Source organism: Pteronotus mesoamericanus, unplaced genomic scaffold (genome assembly GCF_021234165.1).
Source record: "Pteronotus mesoamericanus isolate MK-2021 breed Mesoamerican mustached bat unplaced genomic scaffold, CSHL_Meso_final contig_182, whole genome shotgun sequence".
Lineage (NCBI taxonomy): Eukaryota > Metazoa > Chordata > Mammalia > Chiroptera > Mormoopidae > Pteronotus > Pteronotus mesoamericanus.
This window is the reverse complement of record NW_026555078.1, coordinates 18,123,423-18,143,640: the sequence shown is the minus strand read 5'-3', so window position 1 is coordinate 18,143,640 and position 20,218 is coordinate 18,123,423. Positions and strand designations below refer to the sequence as shown.

At 50.4% G+C, this 20,218-nt stretch overlaps 1 protein-coding gene across 1 annotated transcript; it reads right to left on the bottom strand.

The window, feature by feature from the left end:
- Positions 1 to 4,028: 4,028 nt before the first annotated feature.
- On the bottom strand, positions 4,029 to 19,301 carry ABCD4 (ATP binding cassette subfamily D member 4). The gene is made up of 19 exons (XM_054567006.1): positions 19,174 to 19,301; positions 16,370 to 16,488; positions 16,080 to 16,207; positions 14,777 to 14,916; positions 13,473 to 13,589; positions 13,009 to 13,134; positions 11,998 to 12,048; positions 10,104 to 10,198; positions 9,749 to 9,870; positions 9,551 to 9,642; positions 9,287 to 9,376; positions 7,577 to 7,785; positions 7,311 to 7,402; positions 6,668 to 6,704; positions 6,234 to 6,283; positions 5,780 to 5,832; positions 5,400 to 5,476; positions 4,650 to 4,765; positions 4,029 to 4,474 (listed from the first exon to the last, which is right to left on the bottom strand). The coding sequence occupies exons 1-19, from the start codon at positions 19,209 to 19,211 to the stop codon at positions 4,406 to 4,408; spliced, it is 1,821 nt and encodes a 606-aa protein (XP_054422981.1). The 5' UTR covers positions 19,212 to 19,301; the 3' UTR covers positions 4,029 to 4,405.
- Between the last annotated feature and the right edge of the window lie 917 nt (positions 19,302 to 20,218).

Below are 20,218 nucleotides of genomic sequence, written 5' to 3'. Positions count from 1 at the left end.
TTGGGTGGCCGTGGGGAAGGACTTAGTCTATTAGTGGTTACCTTTTTCTTTTTTAACTGTTAATTTTGAATTGTTAATTGTGACCTTTTAATTTTAAAATAAACTGCTACTACATTGCCTTATTATTCTCTTTATATGTATTACTGCTCTTCTAAACCATTTGAAAGCAAGTTGAGAACATGAGGTCCCATTACTCCTTAGCACTTCAGTGTATATTTCCTTAAAACTGAGGGTAGTTGTTCCTATAACCTCTACACAACCCACAAAATCAAGACATTGATATTGATACAACACTTTCATCTACTCCACAGAGTGCTGCTTGTGCCAATGATGTTCTTTAAAAGTGGTGGATCGAATCCAGGGCCACACATTGAATTTAGTTGCTACGTCTCTGTAGTTTCTTTTCCTTCAACCTGGAATGGTCCAGTCAGCCTTTCCTTGCCTTCCATGACCTTGTCATTTTTGAAGGTTTCAAGCTAGCTTCTTTACAGGTCTTCGGCTTGAGTCTGTCTGATATTTCCTCTGATCATGAGGAAGTATCCTCTTCACAGCTCTGCTTACCCTCCCTGCCCCATCAACACGGTGGGTGGCAAAACAGGAGGTATGGGGAGCAACGTGCTCACAAATCAGCTCTGAACCTGTCCTGCATGTTCACCTGCATGTGGGCCCAGGACAGGCTGCATCCCTGCCCTTTGAAACACAGTATCAATAAGAAGAGGTGACCACCAATGGTGAGCAGTGAGGCAGCACCTTGATGTGCAAGCTACAGATTAAGGGGGCGTGGGAAGGCTGGGGCAGAAGGGCAGACTCTGTCCACTTGTCTGTTAGTTATTTACTGTGTGCCAGACACAACCTCGCCCTGACCTCACGGAGTTTACGCTTCATGGGGCCAGGGGCCAGGGGGCCAGAGATGTCAGGCTCCCCTGAAGGGCAGAGCTGGGCTGACACTTAGGCAGAGTGCCTTAGGACTGAAGATCTTTGCCAGCCTCCTGTTTGGTGACCAGGCCTGCTACCGCCTGGACAGCCAGAGTAGGTGTGGTGAAGGAACGGAGCTGGTCTTCAAACGGGCAGTGCCAGAGGTGCCGTAGGAGGTGATATGGAAGGAAAGGCCCAGGGTTCTGACTCTGCTGCCTTCCCACCTGCCCCAAGTACCATCTCTTCCATCCCGGGCATTTGGCTGGACCAGTACTTGGAGGATTCCTTTCAGCATCCAGACCTCCTCTGCCTGAAACAACTGACGGCCTTCATGCACCTCAGCTTGCGTGGCTTGGACCCGGAGTGCTGCGTCCATCTTCTCCAGAGCCAACTCCAGTGCCAGCTCTCATACCAGATCCAGAGCTAGAGTTAGTTCTGGCACCAGCTCCCGCCGCAGACCTACAGCCAGAGCCAACTCAAGAGCTACAACAGCTCCAGGGCCAGCTTCAGAGCTATAGCCAGCCCTAGCCCTAAGGCCAGCGCCTGCACTAGCTCTACCACCAGTGACAGAGCTAAAGCCAGCTCTGGTGCCTGCTATGGTTACATGCAACTTCAGCACCAGCTCTAGAGTGAGAGCCAGTTCCCGACCCAGTGCCATCTGCAGAGCTAGAGTCAGCACCAAAGCTAGAGCCTGTACTGGCTCCAGTACCAGCGTCAGCCCTAATTCTAGCTCGAGCTACAAACAGCCCTTGCATCTACTCCAGCACCAGCTCTGAAGCTAGAGCCAGTGCCAGCTCTAGAGCAAGGGCTAGATCCTAGCACCTGCCCCCAAGCCAGAGCCATACTGAGTGCCAGCTTCAGCACTAGAGGCTGCTCCAGTACCAGAGCCAGCTCTAGAGCTAGAGCCAGTGCCAGTACCATCAATAGCCATAGTATCAGCTCTGGAGCCAGAGCCAATGACAGAGCCGTTAGGAAGTCCAGAGCGAGTACCAGCTCCAGCCCCAGCACTAACAATCAGTCAGGGCTAGAGCTTGCTTCACAGGTAGAGCCAGTCCTTGGACATCTCTAGCAACCAGCTACAGGGCCAAACCCAGTTATACTTCCAACTCCAGAACGAGTGCCAGTTACAGATCTACAGCCAGTGCCAGCTTGTGTTAGAAGTGGCTGTAGCACCAAATCTAGCACTAATGCCAGGGCTAGGTCCACAGCTAGTGGCCAGCACTAGCACCAGAGCCAGAGCCAGAACCAGCTCTTGAGTTCCCTGTAGCTATTTGAGCATATTGAAGACAGTTGATTTAAAGTCTTTGTCTAGGCCTGACTGGTGTAGCTCAGTTGGTTGGGTGTCATCCTATGAAGCAAAAGGAGTCCCTGGTTTGATTCCCAGTCATGTGCCCAGCCAGGGCACATGCCTGGGTTGTGGGCCCAGTCCCTGGTAGGGGCACGTGTGAGAGACAGCCAATTGATGCTTCTCTCACACATTGATGTTTGTCTCCCTCTCTTTCTCCCTCCCTTCTCCTCTCTCTAAATATTAATAAATACAATCTTGAAAATGAAGTCTTTGTCTAGGAAGTCTAATATCTGGGCTTTCTCAGGGATAGTTTCTGTCAATCTTTTTCCATTTGAATGGATCACAATCCTGGAGGGGTTTTTTTGACTATTCAAGGCTGGACATTTAATTATAATATGGTAGCAATAAAAACCAGTTTCTTCCCCTTCCCTAGAGGGTGCTGTTTTATATTATTGAAGGCTACAGTTATCTGTTCATTTGGTGACTTTCCCAAAATACTTTAGCAAAGACTGTCATTCTTGTCATGTGTAGTCACTTGAAGTCTCTGTTCAGTTAGGATTTTGACAGAGATTTCCTTGAATACCACGAACAGAAAACAAACAAAAAAGCCCACGTCTCCCAGTCTTTACAGGCCGACCCTGTGCGGGGGCACTCCCTTAACACTTGGGTTGAGCCCCGGGACCAGCCAGAAGTGAAAGCTCAGGGTCGTCTCAGGTCTTTCCTGAGCATGCATCCTGTCCTGGCCATGCGTGTTGCTTTCTAGATTCCCTCGCACACAGAGTCACACTCTCTGACATGGACTACCTGAACGCACTGCTTTAGCACCTCCAAAGGGTGAAGCTGAGTAAAAACAGGCCCAGGGCCTATACGTCAGCCAAGCCACGCGGGTGACACTGCAGTTGCCCAGGGCAGCATTTCCCCGAGTCTGGGATTCCCAACCCAAGTCCGGGATCACTTTCAGTGGTATCAATAAGGCATTAAGTAACCTCAAGTCTTCCAGTGAGTAAGTTACTTTCCTTGTAGTTCCCATTCCATGTTTCTAAATTTTATAAGGGAGAAAAATCTCAGTTGGGTTGCTAGTATATCTAACTCCTGAAATATCCTTAACCTTCTTTTGTATGGAGAACAAGACTCAAGCTCAGTCTTAGTCTTTGCAGGCCACAGTATGGACCCACAATTTCATAACAATGTTTGGTTTTCATTGGATTCATTTTCAGAGTTACTTTCTATTTATAGCAAGTATAAACTTTCTTTTAAAAAAGCATTTAGATTTAAAAAGGGAGCTAATTATTAAAATATCAATTAACCGTACAAGTATAGATACCTGGCAAAAATCATGAAGGTGATACTCCTGACAAATGAATTTTGGGAAATATCATTCTATAATAAGGACTTTGGGTTCAATAGCTGTTCATTTCATGCTTTCGATTCCGAGGTTTTGTCTCTTCAACTGGTTGTTGCTGTTCCCTAACATCTATTATTGCTGAAAAATGTCAACCTTATTATTATTTTTTTTTGAGGGGAAAGGGATTTATTTTCATACGAGTGAGAAAAAAGAACAACAACAAAACCCTGAAGGTGCCCTAGAGGTACAACTGACAAACAGAAAATGGGTGATACAGAATAAAGTAAAAACCAGGAATGGAAGATTCCAGTAACGTGGAGAGTGCTGCTCCCTTCCCTCTAGGCTCTCAAATACAATTCTGGAAATTCAGTTAAAAAGATCATCTTATAATGGAGAAGAAAGAGAAAGGGGAAAAGCTGCACAATTTTTTAAATGTTTCTCTTTTATTAAAAAAGTTACAAAATCTAAATAGGTGTTCAAGTTAAAAAATCTATTGTTGAGAAATTTAACCAAATAAAAAGATTTCTGGATCTCTTGACTCCAAGTCCAATATTCTCTCCACGTTGATCCTTTATTTCTTATAGATCCCACACTTCCGGGTTTTTCTTTAGAAAACAAATCTGAAGCAATTTATAAGTAAATAATCGGTACTTCAACTGCACAAAGCTCTGGCTGAGGTAGCGGGAGGTCTGGCAGACTGAGCGCCCGTGGGGGCCACACCTAGGTGAGCCCACGCTGCCAGCGCTCCCTGCAAAGAGCCTGAGAGGCAAACCTGGGGCCTTGGGTGCCTCCTGGGGACTGCCAACCTGCCTGCCCCGAGCTTGGGCCTCCTTTTGGGGTCAGCCACAGCCTCGGCTTCATTCCACTTTGATTCTGGTAAGTTCCCATCTTCCTTCTCCGCAGAGTTTCAAAACCAAGGAGTGAAACTACAAGAGATCACCACCATGTAGAAATCGAGCTGCCCTGGCCACGACAACAGGCAGCCATCGACCCCCTGCCCTCTCTGCCACCCCCATCCCCTGTTTTGAGGGGCCCCTGGCCCCGGCCAGGCCCAGCTGTTGGGCTCTTCCTCCTGCTTAGCTATCCTGTGAGCACAGGTACCTTCTCGAGGCTGCGCCGATGTCCCACGCTGATGAATGTCATGCCCAGCTGCTGGCCAATGCGGTAAAGCTCACTCTCCACCTCCTCGGTCAGGGCACTGGTGGCTTCATCCAGCACTGAGGGCAGAACCAAGTGGGAAGAGATGGAGAGCTGTCCCCTGACCGCCTCTGCTTCTCCTTCAACCCATACCTGCTTCCGGCTGGGACCCGGGTGGCAGGCTGAAAGCTGCTCTGGCTCATGGGAACCCTGCCTTAGAGATGAGGGGCCGAAGAAGCAGAGGCCAAGCTCCATCTTGGGAGGGTTTGGCCAGCAGCAACACAAGGTCCCTCAGCTTCCTATACATCAGCACCAAACACTGCCTAGGACCACTCAACCCAGGGAATCCTGGTTCCCCCAAGGATGCTGGTTCCTGGAAAAGTCCACATCAGCTATTCCCCTGCCAGGTATAGCTGGAGGGATGGCCATTCATGGATCACAGAGCATAAAATCACAAGTCATCTCAAGGCAGCTTCAGAGGCTGAGATGGCAGAAAGCTTATTGCAACCCATGCAGACCATTCTGAGGATGCCACACATGGCTACCTTATGGACAGAGCCCTGCCATCCTCTCCTGCAGGCCAGAGAGGCCTGGCCATGCACAGGTGTGCTCTCCTACAATACCAACACCGCCCCCGCTGCGCATGCACACACACTGCTACCGGCTGGTGGCACACACAGCCCCTGGCAGGCACACTCACAGGGCTGGCCTCACCTGCATACTTCGGCTGCAGGTAGAAGAGCCGAGCAAAAGACAGCCTCTGCATCTCTCCGGGGGACAGAACATCGTACCTGCACGAGGGGAATGAGAGAGGACCACTGGAGGACAGAGGATATATTTAGTTTGGCTTTTGCCTAGAACGGGCCTGGGCACGACAAGGTCCTTGCTGCAGAGAGGCTGGCCCAGGACAGATGGATGTCACGTCCCCTTTCAACCACAGTCCTGCTGCCCACACAACGTGAGGCCAAAACTCTGCTCCCCAGGGCATGCAACCTGGACTTTAGGGTCAGGAGCCATTCTATCCCTTCACTCGCCCTCTGGAACCCGCTGTCTTTGGGGGAAATGGCTCTGGAGCACCCCAGCTCCCTTCTTACCAGTTCCAATCGACTTGGTGGTCCAGCCCTTCTGTCCTTGCCACCAAATTGGACTGTAACACACCCAGAGGAAACGATGTCCATAAAAATGCCCATCCCCAACCCCCTCAGTTCCCACGACACACATGCCTAAGACAGATCTGGAGCCCCAGCGGTGTACCCAGGTGGGGTCTGTGGGGGCAATATGCCCTGGGCAGAGAGGAATATCCTACCCCTACCTTGTGTACACTGGTTGGAGCATGGCGACAAGAAAAAGCATGTTGTCTTTGTAATAATAGTTTTATTATTGTTTTAAAATTCACTACACAGAATGTGTCCCCTTTTTGCCCATACCTGGACAACAGGACCCTCGGCCACTGCACACTCCCATTCTCCTTGACCCAGTCCTGGGCTCAGGGACAGCGATCAGCGCTACCAGGCAGGCCAGACCCTGGGGGCCCCTTCCCCTACTTACCAGGCCTGCCAGCTCCAAGAACCTCATGATCCTCTCATCATCAGTAGAACCTGCAAAACAGAGAGACCTCCTTCAAGAAGTCAGCTCCCTCTGGGTAACCAGGGCAGACTGGCTACATCAGGGCAAGGGGGGCGGGGCCTCAGACTACGGGCTCTGAAGTGACCAGTTACAGACCTTAAAAGGGAAAGGCCAAGTGAAGGAAGCGATCACTTCCCTTCCTCCAGGGGGTCCTCTCCTCAAGGAGGGGAAGACAAAACAACATGAGGTTGGGGTACAGGCCTCTAAATAGTAACTGGTCAAAGGAGGGGGAGGGGACCCGACCTGAACCCAGCTGCCTGGCTGTGGCCTCTCCCAGAGGGCACAGGTGAGGCCGCGGTCAGGAAGAGTGGGGACCGCTGCGGTGGGAAGACACGTCCCGGGGAAGCCAGGCTCACCTGAGTCCGGGTAGATCTCCTTCAGGGGATATATCACCTGGGAAAACAAAAAACCACCGACTCAGGACTAGGGCCAACGGACGAGGGCGCGCACACAGCCCACTCCCCGCCACGGGAGGGTAAGGAGCCCAGACAAGGCTCTAGCAGGAGAGACGGGGCCGGCGGACAGTGGGGCCGGTTCGCTGCAACCTCCGGACATGTGTCTAGCGGGGAAGAGTCTGTGAACCTCCGGACGGCAGGGCCCCCTGAATCTGACCTCGGTGTTCAACAAAGGCTGGGATCTTGCGCTGGCAGCCCCCACAGGTTGGTTTACCCCGGGAGTTGCTCCGAGTACATGGCCCCAACCCATGGACGTGAATAAAGTACAGGGGTGGGCAAAAGTAGGCTTACAGCTATGAGTATGCAAAGCAGTTTATTCCTGTATATTAATTATTGTATTATTTATTTGTATTACAACTGTAAACCTACACAACTGTAACCTGACTTTTGCCAAGCCCTGCATTCTTAGAGCCAGAGTTCCTGGGCACAGGCCATTTCAGTGCCCCTCCTTCTGCTGCGTAACTCCCTAGGGCTGAACCTGTCCTACCACCAGGGGTCCCAGCTGGGGGGTGGGGCTGGGGTGAGGGGCGGGTCCCGGGCTGACCTGCTCCCGAAGGGTCCCGTCAGTGAAGAACGGCTTTTGTGGCAGGAACAGCACCCCGTGGGGCCCAAAGTCCATCAGCATCTGCACTGAGCCTACAGAGCCCGTGAAACCTCTATTTTGGGATCTCCCAGGGAAGGTAACTGCTCCTCACCCCTTTGCCCCAACAAAAAAGGCTGGATTCAACTTGCGCACATCTGCAAACCGCCCCCCACCTCGCCCGCCCGCCGGGCCAAGGCTGGCTCAGGGGCTGGGAGGCTGGTTCTCACCCCGTGTGCTCGCCCAGAGGCCGCCCAGAACCCTGAGCAAGGAGGTCTTGCCAGTGCCCGTGTTGCCTGTGATGAGCAGGCTCTGCCCCTCAGAGATCTTGAGGCTCAGGTCCTTGATTAAGGGTTTGTTGGAGGAGGGTGCAGAGATGGAGACCCGCTCCAGAAGAAAAGCTGTGTCCCCTGGCTCTGCCGCTGGCCGTCCTGGGGCCCTGGTTTTAGACAAGGGAGCAGGGTATGAGGAAGATACAGGGTCAGTGTTGCCAGAGGCAAGCTCTTCTCCTTGGGGACATCCCCTCTGGATTGGGGCTGTTCCCGGCTGAATTGTGTTCTTGAATTCAAATGCTGAAGCCTAACCCCTAGTACCTCAGACTGTAACTGCACCTGGAGACCAGGTCTTTAAAGGGGTATTTACATTAAAATGAGGCCCTTATCCAGTATGACTGTTGTTCTCTTAGAAAGAGGGAGAAAGGCCCGCACTCGCAGAAAACAGGCCATGTGAGGGCTCAGCGAGAAGACAGCCACCTGCAAGCCTAGAGGCAGGACTCCGGGAAAACCAAGCCTGCCACACCCTGACCTTAGGACTTTTAGACTCCAGAACTGTGAGAAAATAAATGTCTGCAGTGTAAGCCACCCAGTCAATGATATTCTGCATGGCAGCCTGAGCAAACTGAGAGGGGGCGGGGAGTTGGGGCACCTGCTTTGTGCCCAGCTGGGCCGAGACCCATGCATGACCGATGTTTGTCAGTCTTAAAACTCACGAATCACAGATATTAGCACCAGATATTATTCCTCTGGCAAATGAGGAAACCGAGTTGGTGGCTAAATAACTCGCTCAGGGTCACAGAGCTGAAACTGTCTAATTTGAATGTCAGTGAGTTTCCAGGGTGTCAAGTGTGACAAGGCTGAGGGTAAGAACAGAGGGGTAACTGTTCTGGAGTTTCTGGCTCTCCTTGGATGCCCATCTCCCCCTTGGAACAGCGGCTCTGGTTCCCCACAGCCCCAGCCCTTGCACGTCAGCCTCTGGGCTCAGATGCATGAAGCTTGAATTCTGAACAGGGCAACAGTGAAGCCTTTAGTTTTTAACAGAGTTGAGTATAGGTCCTGGAATTCAAAAAAACTTCCATTTTCAGAAGCTTACTCTGCAGACACTTTCTAAGCACTTTCTATAAATTAGGGTATCTAATCCTTAAACCCTACGAAGAAGCTTCCACTAATGTCCTCTTTTAGAGATGAAGAAAAGTGAGGACTTAAAACAAATCTTTAATGCACAGAGAGGCTGGAAACACCATAGCCTGCAGAGATACATGGAAAAAGACCTCTCTGGGCCTGAGTGAGGCATGGGGACAAGGACTAGACAAGCCCCGAGGCCGGGGGCAGGGGGCAGGGCTCAGAGGGAGGAGGAGGAAGGAAAGGAAGAGGAGGGCTAGCTACTCTTCAGGTTTTTGTCTTATCACAGGCCCAGGCAGGTGTGGGCACTTCGCTTCCACCAGCTGGGGGAGGGTAGAAACTAATACAACAAATGCCAGAAGAGCAATACCAACAACGAGTATTTGCAACACGCCCAGCACAAGACATAGGTTTCTCTTTCATTTGCTCCACACAACTCTGCTGCGTGGCTGGGAAAGGGCAGGGCTCTTGGGTGAACCCCACCTGGGCAGTTCCAGGGCCTGCACTCTCAACCAATGCCAACATTGCCAGCCCAGTGCTCACCGGTGTGAGTCCCACTCACTCTCGTCCAGGGCCTCACCATCCTGTGACTTCAGGGACATGTCCAACAGGGTCTCCTGAAGCTCCCCGATCCTGGGCAAGAAATGAAAACCTGAGGCAGGGGTCTGGGGCCCCAGGTAAGGCAAGAATCCTTTTTCTCTCATGCCCACTGGGATATGGGGAGTTGTTCTGCTCCTTTTCTCATTCAGCCACATATCCCAGTGCACATGTGTTGTTCAAGAACGAGAGGGGTGGAGGCAGCCTCACCTGTGTGTGTAACCAGCCACGTCTGAGAGCGTGGTGGAGAGGTCGATGAGGCGGGTGAAGCAGCTGATGAGGTAAATGCACACGAAGGCGTTCTGGGTGGAACGGGGAGCAGTGAGCACAGGCTTTGACTCCCGGGCCCCACGTGCTGGGCCCCAGGGGTGGGGCGTGGCGCGAGGGGTCACCTGGAGGGATTCTTACCTTGCTGACCAGGGTGCTGAGCTCTGTGGGGCTCAGGTCTCCATAAACACCACTGAAAATGGGGATTGCGATCACAACATAGCTCAGGATGCTGCCCAGATAGTCAAATGTGTTGACACCAACTGTAGAAGACATACGTGTGAGATCTGGGAACATTTCTGTGCTGAGGGGGTGGAGAGCCAGGGAGGGCCTTCTATTCCCTGGACCCTCATGCTCCTGAAGACACACATGGTGAAGGTAAATGGCACCCCCTGGTTAATTCCTTCATCAGAGCAAATGTATCCGTGTAGAGAGGGGAGGGAAGGGGACCATTCCGATCCTGTGGTTCCTGCCTCCCTGGGTTCCCTCCACCTACTGTACAGCCAGAGCTCCTTGGACATCAGCTCCCTCTGGGTCTGAAGGAGTCTCTGCAGCCTGCGGTCAGTCCTCATGTGCTCCACATGCCCAGCTCTGATGAGAAAGGCTGTGATGTCCATGGGGCCTGGAGAACCTCAGACAGGCTGGGGATTCTCTGTCCCTCATCACACCCTCCTTTAGGGACCAAGCCCACCCAAACGATCTGCCCTTCTTACCCTTTCTAACACTAGCACCCATTTATTGCTTCATTCATTCGACATGGTCTTCTTGCAGAAAGAACCTGAACTCTAGACTGGCTGGACCTGGTTCTAATCCTTGCTCTGGTCAGTTACTAGTGGGGTGACACTGACCAGTTATGTAAGCCTGGGAGTCTCAGTTTTCTCATCTGTGAAATGGAGCTTATAATAACCTATGTAACAGGTGAGAGTGAAAATTTCTGAATATAAAGTGTTAGGCAAATGAAGGGGCCCCCATACACAACAGCTGCTATTATTAAACAAATGTACGGGGAGCAGTCACTGAGTGACAGGCTCTGAGCTAGTCTGCCAGTGTGATAAAGAGGTGGGAAAACAGTCCCCATGTTGGAGAAGCTCTCAGTTCAGGGGGGTGGGCAGGCGCCCTGCATTCTCCACCTGGAACATGGAAAGTGTTACATACTCTTCAGGCTGTGGCAACAGACAAGCGTGACCAATAAGGGCGTCTGGGAAAGCGCCCAGGAGGAGGCGACTTGCGGCTCCAAGGAGAGGCAGAAATTCTTTAGGCAGAAAAAGGCTGAAGGTGGTCAGGGGGGCATTTCAGATTTTGCATAAAGATGGACAAAGAGGCCACAGAAGAACACACCCAGCTCTGGCTGGCGCGGCTCAGTGGATTGAGTGCCAGCCTGCGGACCAAAAGGTTGCTGGTTCGGGTCTGGTCATGGCACACACCTGGGTTGCAGGCCAGGTCCCTAGTTGGGGTCGTGAGAGAGGCAACTGATTGTTTCTCTCCCTCTTTCTCCCTCCCTTCCCCTCTTTCTAAAAATAAGTAAATAAAATCTTAAAACACACCCCCCCCTCCCCACACCCACACCCACACTCCAGAGCTCCAGAACCAACTGCTTCCCCCAGAGCCCAGAGCATCATGAGCAGAGGCTGCAGAATCCAAAAACAGTGCAGACTCAGGCCTACCCACCAAACAACCAAACCCCAGCTCCATCCTAACATTCTTGGCGCCCCCAGGTGGTGGAAGAGGCAAAATGCCAGAAGAGCAAAGGTCCCAGGGCTCTTGGATCCAGGTGATCCAAGACTAGCTCCCTATTCTTAAACACAAACCTCTGGGGCTGCCTACCCTATCAGCCCAAACAAAGACTCTAGAGGCCTCATAGGAAGCAACAAAGGACGTTCCCTGGCCCTGTGGGAAGGAATGGGATGTCACAATGCTGCTGTCAGGAGACCAAACACAGCACCACTTGGACTTCACTTGCAGAGTGATGGTGAGGAGCAGAGCTCCTGGGCCTCAGGCCCTCATTCCCTCCTCCTATTTGACAGAGACAAAGGAACAGCCTTGGACGTCAGGCACTGGCCGAAGCCATTGTACAGGAAAACAGAGGCAGAGGCAATGCCTTAAAGCCATCAGCAAGACGAAGCATTCACTCGTTTCATTCTTTGAACAAATTTCGGCCCCGTGCTGGGCTACTACGAGGAACCACTGGCTTCAGAAACAAATTTCTGGACCCAAGAATGAGGCAGACAAGGACAGTGAGAGATGCGAGGAGAGGGTCACAGCCCAGTGTAAGGACACTTGGCCTCTGGGCTTGGTGATGGTGTGAGGGTCGTGCCGCTCAGCTGCCCTTCTCTGCCATCTCCACCGGTAGCTCCGATGAGGCAGAGGGGAACCATTTCCACCAGACTCACCTGTAAAAAGCAGCAGGCTCAGCATTCACCCGGATCTGCATGTGCTTGAACCTGCACAGACCAAAGGAAAATGTGTGCTTACAATGGGCAGTACTGACCCTCTTTGTGGAAGCCTGGGGCAAGACCTCCAAGCCCTGGCTGGTGGCTCAGTTGGTTAGAGTGTTATCCTGATACGCATGCCAAGGTTGCAAGTTTGATGCCCAGTCGGGGCACATACAAGAATCAACCAATGAATGCATCAGTAAGTGGAACAACAAAGAGAAGTTTCTCTCTCCAAAAATAATCAATAAATAAAAATTAAAACAAACAAAAAAACCTCCAGACAAGGGCGAGTCCAGCTCCACCTTGAAATGTCAGCTGCCTCGGCCCTACCCTTCCGTGGAATGTCACGGGGCTGGGTTGGGGGGAAGCCCAGGCCTGCAGACATGGGAGCCCTTCACTCATGTCCAGAAAGGACAGGTGCGCATAGAACTTCCTCCTCCAGGGGCTGGGCCTGAAGGAGGAGGCCATCCGCTGATCTGGAAGGGTGGTTAACACAGAAGCACGTGCCCTGGCCAGTGTGGTTCAGTTGGTTGGAGTCATCCCGTAAACCGAAAGGTTGGGGATTTGATTCCTGGTCAGGGCACCGGCCTGAGTTGCAGTTTTGGTCGCAGTCGGGGCACGTGCGAGAGGCAACCGACCGGTGTTTCTCTCCCTTCTTTCCTCTCTCTCTAAAACCAATGAGCAGGAAGCACCTGAGAAGGCCAAGAGATGACGGTGATGACGGCCAACCAGACACTGTTCTCCGCGCTTTTTGTGTATAATCTCATTAATTCTCACCATTCTCTTGGAGGCAAGAGTACCATCCTCATTTTAGGACAGGAAACCACGTTCAGCCAGGTGAAAGACCTCAGCCAAGAGACCATGGTTAGTAACTGGCATAGGAGGGCTTTGAACTTAGGCAGCCTTACTCCAGATCCACTTCCTTAACCAGCAGGCCCAGCCTAGAAACCTCAAACATGGCAGACACACCTGAAATCCCCCTCCAGCTTTTCCTGATGCACCAGCTTCACCACGATGGGCCCCATCAATATTTTGTTCACCACGGTCCCCAGGATGAAATACCCGAAGATGCTCACAGGCCCGAGCCAGCCTGTGCTGAAAGACAGAGAGAGGGATGGCGGGGGGTGCCGCAGGTCCCCGCAGGCCTCAGCCCCAACTCCTGCCTCCTCTCGGGCAGCCCCTGTTCAATCCCAGCAGCCCTGCGAGGCCTCAGCTCCTGTGTGGCGGCCGTCAGAGCGTCAGGTCCCTGTGACATGGAAACACCATGGGGCCGACGCAGGGGCCCGGGCAGGCCAGATGAGAGGACTGGCGGGAGGGAGGGAAGGCTAGCCTCTTTTGGACGCTGACCTGGGACAGCTGGTGTGAGTGAGGGACCTGTGGGGAAACCCCTGGCAGGGGGGGAGGAGGAGGGACTCTAACAAGAGAGTTTTCACCTTTGGAAGCACTGATAGGTGTAGTAGACCAGGGTGAAGGGGGAGATGATCAGCTGGCTGGCCATGCTGCTGAGCTGCCGGCAGAACCGCTCCACGTCCTGGCTGATGCGCTGGTCCCTGGAACCAACAACACAGAGTGACTGGACCCAGGGAGCGGGGCTCAAGGGTTGAGAGGCTAAGGCAGTTCCACGTTACCTTGCCGTTCAGAGACCCTGGGGGAAGATGGACCCAGACAAGGGCTGGTTTCCCAGAGGCAAGGAGACCCTCAGGACCTCAAAACAGGGTTCTGGAGAGCTGCTTCTTATGGTGTCTCAGTTTACCGCTCAGAAAAGTGACAACTGAAAGGTTCAGCACCCAGGGGTCCTGACCCCGCGCTGAGGGCAGATAAGCTGAGTTTCTGGACGATCGGGGGAGCCCTCCCACTCTCCCACTTATCTCTCTTCTCCCCATCTCTCTTTCATGAGCCTGAGTCTGTCCCCATTTAGCTACCTGCCCGTGGAAGCTTCTACAGGTTGAGCCATAAAGAGGCCTAGGAGCAAGAGGAAGCGGCAGTAGGAACCCCCACAAAAGCTTTGCTGCAAAGCTCAGCTTGAGCTGAGGAAAGGTCACCTCAGGCAACAAGGTGCTTGGGAGGGTGGAGAGGAAATGAGTATGAGGAGAGACCCTCGCATGTCCCATCGCACCCCCAGGGCCACAATGACTCCTATTTCCCACGAGAGACGTGACCTTGGGCATGCCACCTGCATCCTCTGGGCCTCGGTTTCCTCACCTGTAAAATCGCAATAGCTAACTCACATTGGAACGCCTGCTATGTGCTGGGCGCTATGTGTACTACATGAAGATCATTTCATCCTCGTTATATTCTTTTAGATAGGAACTACTGTTGTCCCCATTTTACAGAAAGCGAACCTGGGGCTTAGTGAACTTATGGCCTATAAACTGGGAGGCAACAGTATTAAGGTTTAAGTCCTAGATTGGGTCCTAGACAGCAATTTTTTACTGTTGAAAATCTGAGGCGAGCTGGTTTTCTAGCTTTTTCTAGCAAGGGTACCCTCTTCAGAGGGGACCTGATTTGGAAATCAGGATGTGAACAAAAGGGAGCTGCTCCTATCTTTAGCTCCCTGTTCTCAGCCCTGCAGCCTCTCCAGGCCTCCTCTGCAGAGCACCTTTCCCCTATGGCTCCTGTCAACATCTGCAGGTAACTGCAGGTAATCTCCAAGGGATCTGCCCCCGGAACTCTCCAGGGCTGATCCAGACAGCTAGAACAGTGCAGAGGGTAGCGAGGGCGGAGAGGGGAGACCTACGGGTTATCAACATCATCCCGCAGCACGTTGAGGGTGTAGTACACGCGGCCGCGGAAGTAGAGGCGATGGAGGTGCTCGGTGAGGTCCTTCCTCCAGCTCACATACAGCAGGTTGCAGGTGAACTGGTCAAAGCTCTTCAGCTGTGCAGGGGGGAGGCAAGGGGAAGGGAGGGAAAGGGAGAATGGCTTCCTGAAGACTCGGCTCACAGCTCAGGGCGGGCAGGAAGCATCTGCTGACCAGTCCCAGCCCACTCTAATTACTCTGTCCACTTAGCACTTCTGCTTCTTTAAAACAAGTCATGGGACTTCTGCCTTCCTCACTCATGAGTTCATTCCTTTACCGAATATTGAAGGGCTTACCAAAAGTAAGGCCCACTAGTTACAATGTAACATTCTACTGTCTTAATCTGAAGGTAGATGAGCTTCTGGAGACTGGGGACAATATTTTCTATTCTATTTATGTTCTTACTTTTCTGTCCCAAAACATGGAACAAGGTTCTGTATACATAGCAGCTTATTGGCCAAAGGTACATTAAAAGTGCCAAAGTGTGATGAGAAAAGACTTCTCCGAGAACCATGAACAAGCAGTACAGTCTGACAGAGTCCTGGCAGGGCGCTGACCCTCACCACTCCCCGTTTACGGAGCACCTGTGGCTAAGCACGCGGGAAGTACAATGCGCTCGGTCTAGCCAGGGAACGACACCTACAGGGGTGCAGGGAGTGTGACAGCAGAGGTGAACTCAAAGTATTGAGTATGTAGAGAAAAGGACAGTCTGGTGGAGGAAACATGGGGGAGAAAGTTGATGGGGACTTGAAGGTGACAACAGAGGAACCCTGAAAAGTGGGCAGGCATTAACCAAGTGAACGCAGGGTCGGGGAAGGAGGCCGTTCTGCAAGAAAACAGCAGGGGCAAAAGCTGGGAGATGTGACAAGGGGCCCGCTGAGTCACAGCCTCAGTCCCACAGAGGAAGAGCAGCTCTGGCTGCTAATCCCAGGTGTTCAAGTGCTCAGAGCTTCCCGAAGCAAGAGTTCTGGGAACGAAAAGAACAACGTTCATCTCCACTAAATGCTGCAGTAAACCAGAACCTTGTGGCCTAGTCCTGGAAGCTTGAAACACTTGAGGAATTGGTCCACGTGGGCCAATAGCAAGATCACCGCCCTGGCTAGGGCTCTGACCTCAAGTTCCTAGAAAAGGGAGGGGACACACGCCCACAGCTTGATCCCTGCTTCCTAGTGGCTAAGCTCCACCGAGCATTCCACTCCTCTTAGGCTGGAGAGCAAGAGACACAGGTAGAAGACCTTACCATGGAGTTGAGCACAATGAGCACGACGGCCAGGAACGTCAGGGCCTTAAACCCATCCAAGTCTTTGTTTCCCAGGACCCTGTAGTACTGACTGGGGATCAAGCCAACCTGGTAGATCACCAGTTGCTCTGGGGGGAAGAACAAAGGAGTCAGAAATCAGTGATGAGGGGTGCAAAAAGAAGGAGAGAGGCTTCCTCTTGAGTCCCTGCCTCATCAACACCCCAGAGAGAAGGAAAGGGACCCCAAACCTGGGCTGCGCTCCCCCATTTAGCCTGGGCTCGCTCACTCACCCAGGAGGGCCACACATAACAGGGTCAGGAACATCAAGGCATTCTGCGATGAGCAAGAGGGAAACAAAATCTTTTGTATTTGCAGGAACCGCTGGAGAAACTGCAGATCTAACTTGGGCCTGAAGAAGAGAAGGAGAAGCAGAGAGAAACCTAAGAGGGCAGCTGAGCCTTAGAAAGTAGTTACCAAGCTTAGCTACAGTATCTGGAGGGCGGGGAGGAGGGGCACTGTTCAGGCCATGCAGATGCTAGGCTGGGAAGAGACCCGGGACAGAAAGGAGTTTCTTTAAGTTGAATAATGCTATAAAAGGTTATTCACCAAAAATCTACAGTAGAAAACATAGTTACTGAAAAAACTTTAGCCACATCCTCTTTATGGTCACAAACAAGACAAGGAAGCCCACTTCATCAAGGATTTTAAGGCACTGGCTAAAGGGATAAAGCAGGAAAAAGAAGTGAGGTAGAAAGACCGAAAGGGGAGAGATTAAATTGTCATTACTTGCAGATGATGTGATTATTTACAAAGGGAACACAGCAAATAAGTAGACAAAATGTTAGAAATAAAAGAAATTAAGCTAGCTATAGGGTTAACATACAAATATCAATAGTATTCTATCCCAACAATCACCAACTAGAAAATATAAAGAAAATGTCATTTACAAAAGTGAGAAAAGTATAGAAAAACTATAAACTATCCAAGAAGTTACCTTAAAAAAAGACTATATAAGACATTTTGGAGAAAAACAAAAAACTCTATTATAAGATGTAAAAGAAGACTTAAATAGAGTTGGCAGGACTTAAATGATAAAAACCTCATTTCTAACAAAAGCAGTCTATAAATTCAACATACCAATCAAAAGCCAGGCTTCTCTGAGGAACTTTATATGGAAATAAAGGTCCATGAATAGCTTAGGACAATTGTGAGGAGTAGGAAAGGAGGAGGAAGAGACCCAAATCATTATTATGAAGACATATCATATTACAGGGCTGCAGTAATAACGAAGAGTGGTATTAATACAGGAATAACAAAAGCAGTGGGACAGAGACACCAAAAAAAAAAAAAAAGGCCTATGTTTACATAAGCACATAATAGAGGTTACATCACAAGAAAGGACATATTAATACTAAAGTTGTCAACATTTATTAAAATGTCCTATGTGTCCAGTACTGTCCTGCCTGTGTTTTACATGTATGAATAGATTTCACTGTCACAGCCCTGAGAGACGGAGACTATATCCTATTTATGCCCGAGGAAGGAGGTGGAAGAAGGTAAATAACTTGCCGTCACCCGCCTGGTGTGGCCGCCTTAGGGTTTGAACATAGAGAGCCTGGCTCTAAGAATCCATGCTCTTAACTCTGCGACACAGTTTCTCTCATTTTAAATTATTAATTCATTCCTTATTAATTAAACATGGTGGAGGAAAATTTAGGTCATTAACTTCAAATCACTGACAAAAATAAACTTTAAAATCTCCAAATGGATTAAAAATCTAAATGTAGAAAGTAACACTACTATTTAATAATAAAAGGAAATGTTGAAGGCTATTTTAATGAAGGTAGAGAGGGAAGGCAATTCTTAAAGACCCCAAAATCACAAACTATAAATGGGAAAACTAATGGATTTAATTTATAAGTAAACATTTTTTGTTCAACACAATGCTATAGATTAAGTTAAAAATTACAGAAGGTATTTGCACAGGGTTAAACCAACAAGGAATTAAAATTCAGAGCATACGAGGAATTCATGTAAGTCAGCAAAACAGGAAATCCACAGAAAAGTATACGGGCAATTCAGAAAAGGGGAAACCGGGCAATTCAGAAAAGGGGAAACCCGAACGCTTAATACACGAAAATTAACACAATGGGATATCACCTTACATTCAATAGACATTAGAAAACCACACAATATCCAACGTTGAGTGGTCGGGGGATGGGGGTGTGCGTTAGATATGGGGAAAGAGGAATCTTGACTCCATGACCTCGCAAAATATAACCTGGTGTGACCATTCCAGAGAGAAATTTAGCAGAATAGGTAAGATCTAGCATCCTACTCTGGGGTGGCTAATTCAGAGAAAATCACCCCTATTCTATAAGGAGACAAGTGCCAGTACGGTTTGTGGTGGTTAAAAATTGGAAGCAATCTAAGCGTCCATCACTAGGGGAATGTATAAGTAGGTAAGATCTAATGCACTTAGGGTAACACTATGTAGCATTCAGAGATGGAAACCAGATTACTATAGCATATATGATCTCAAAAACACAATGTTTAATTTTTAAAGTTTTTAAAAAGTCACATTATCATTCATTTATATGAATTCAAAACCAGTACTTGTCAAGGTAACGTACACGCAAACTTATGCAAAGTGGGCTGTAAAAACATTCTTTTAATACACCAGAGCGTGAGTCTGAGAAAAGGAAGGAGAAGGGTTCGAGAATAAGGAACGAAGGGCAGAAAATGATAAAACACAAGAAGGGCCTTGGGCCACAGTGTGCCAAGAACTGGGAAGGATGAACAACTCAATTCCGTGCACTTGAGGGGAAAGAACGGGAGGAAGTAAAGAAAGGGCTAGTTCTGAGCGATCGGATCCCACATCCAGGGTGCAGGAGATGGCAGAAGTTCCCGCGAAGCTGGAGGACGGTTTCGGATCGGAGGAAGGGTGGGCGCCCTTTCGGGATCTCTTCTTTCGCGGGGGTGGCGGCTCTCCGAGCGCCTCGGACGCGGGCGGAATGGAATAGAGCCGCTTTCCAACAGAGCCCCGAGTAGGACGCCCTAAGGGCTGACCTTCCTCCCCAGATGTCCTGCTTACCTGGCGGCAGCCCCAGGCGCGGGCCCCGGGACTGCCATGACCCTGATTCCGGCCGGCCCCAAGTGCGGCTGCCCCGGGACCAGCTCGGGCAGAGTCCAAGAAACCCGCGGCCGCCGGGAGAGGGGCGGGGCCCCGACGACCACAGATACGGGCGGATAGAGAGGAAGAAGCTGGAGGACGCGGCCACTCCCGGAAGCGGCCGATTTCTCTGAAATAACCAAAGAGTGCCGAGCGCTACATTCGGCCGACCCGGTGCCTAGAGCGCCCTCTTCTGGATATGGGAGGATTCCCCTTTCACAAGAGGTAGCTGAGAAATGTGTCTTATTTTATGTTATGCATTTTAGACTGAATATAGTAGATGTTTCATAAATCCTCCCAAAGAAGCCGTAGTGATCTTTTAACAACATAAGTCAGCGTTTCAACTGAAGTTAGAATAAAATCCAAACGTTTTCACGGTATTAGCGATCAGGTCCTTCGCTTGGTCTGCATTGAATGATCAGCCAGTCTTTCCAACTCAGCGTCTTTGCAGTTGAAACTGCCTCCCCCTGGGTCACTCTTCCCATAGGCCTGAAGCTTTCCATGACTGGTTCATTCATTAGTGCAATAGTCATCTGCTCACTCTACTGAGAATAAGTTGTCCAGATCCATCATTCTATTTTTCTTCAAAATATTTATCACTGAAATTATCTTGTGTCCTTGCTTATTGTTTGCCTTCCTCTATAAGAATAAACTTCACCCCTGGTTGGTGTGGCTCAATGGACTGAAGGGTCGGTGGTTCAGTTCCCAGTCTAGGGCACATGCCTGGGTAGGGCCAGGTCCCCAGTTGGGGGCTTATGGGAGGCAGCTGGTCAATGTTTCTCTCACACATTGATGTCTCTCTCCCTCTCTTTCTCTCTCTTTTTCCCTCTCTCTAACAAATAAATAAACTTCATTTGAGCGAAGTTTGACTATGGCTTGCTCGTTGCTGTATTCCTAGTAACTAGTGTCAATCCCTGAGAAAGAAAATTCCTACCAAGAAGGGCTCCTGGTGGCTAAGTGGGCCCAG

Excerpts from the sequence above, each read along its gene's own strand:
- ABCD4 (XM_054567006.1), bottom strand. The coding sequence starts at position 19,211 with ATGGCAGTCCCGGGGCCCGCGCCTGGGGCTGCCGCCAG. Across the intron at positions 13,135-13,472 it reads ACCTATCAGTGCTTCCAAAG|CACAGGCTGGCTCGGGCCTG; the intron begins GTGAAAACTCTC and ends TCTGTCTTTCAG. Across the intron at positions 4,766-5,399 it reads CCTGCAGCCGAAGTATGCAG|TGCTGGATGAAGCCACCAGT; the intron begins GTGAGGCCAGCC and ends TTCTGCCCTCAG.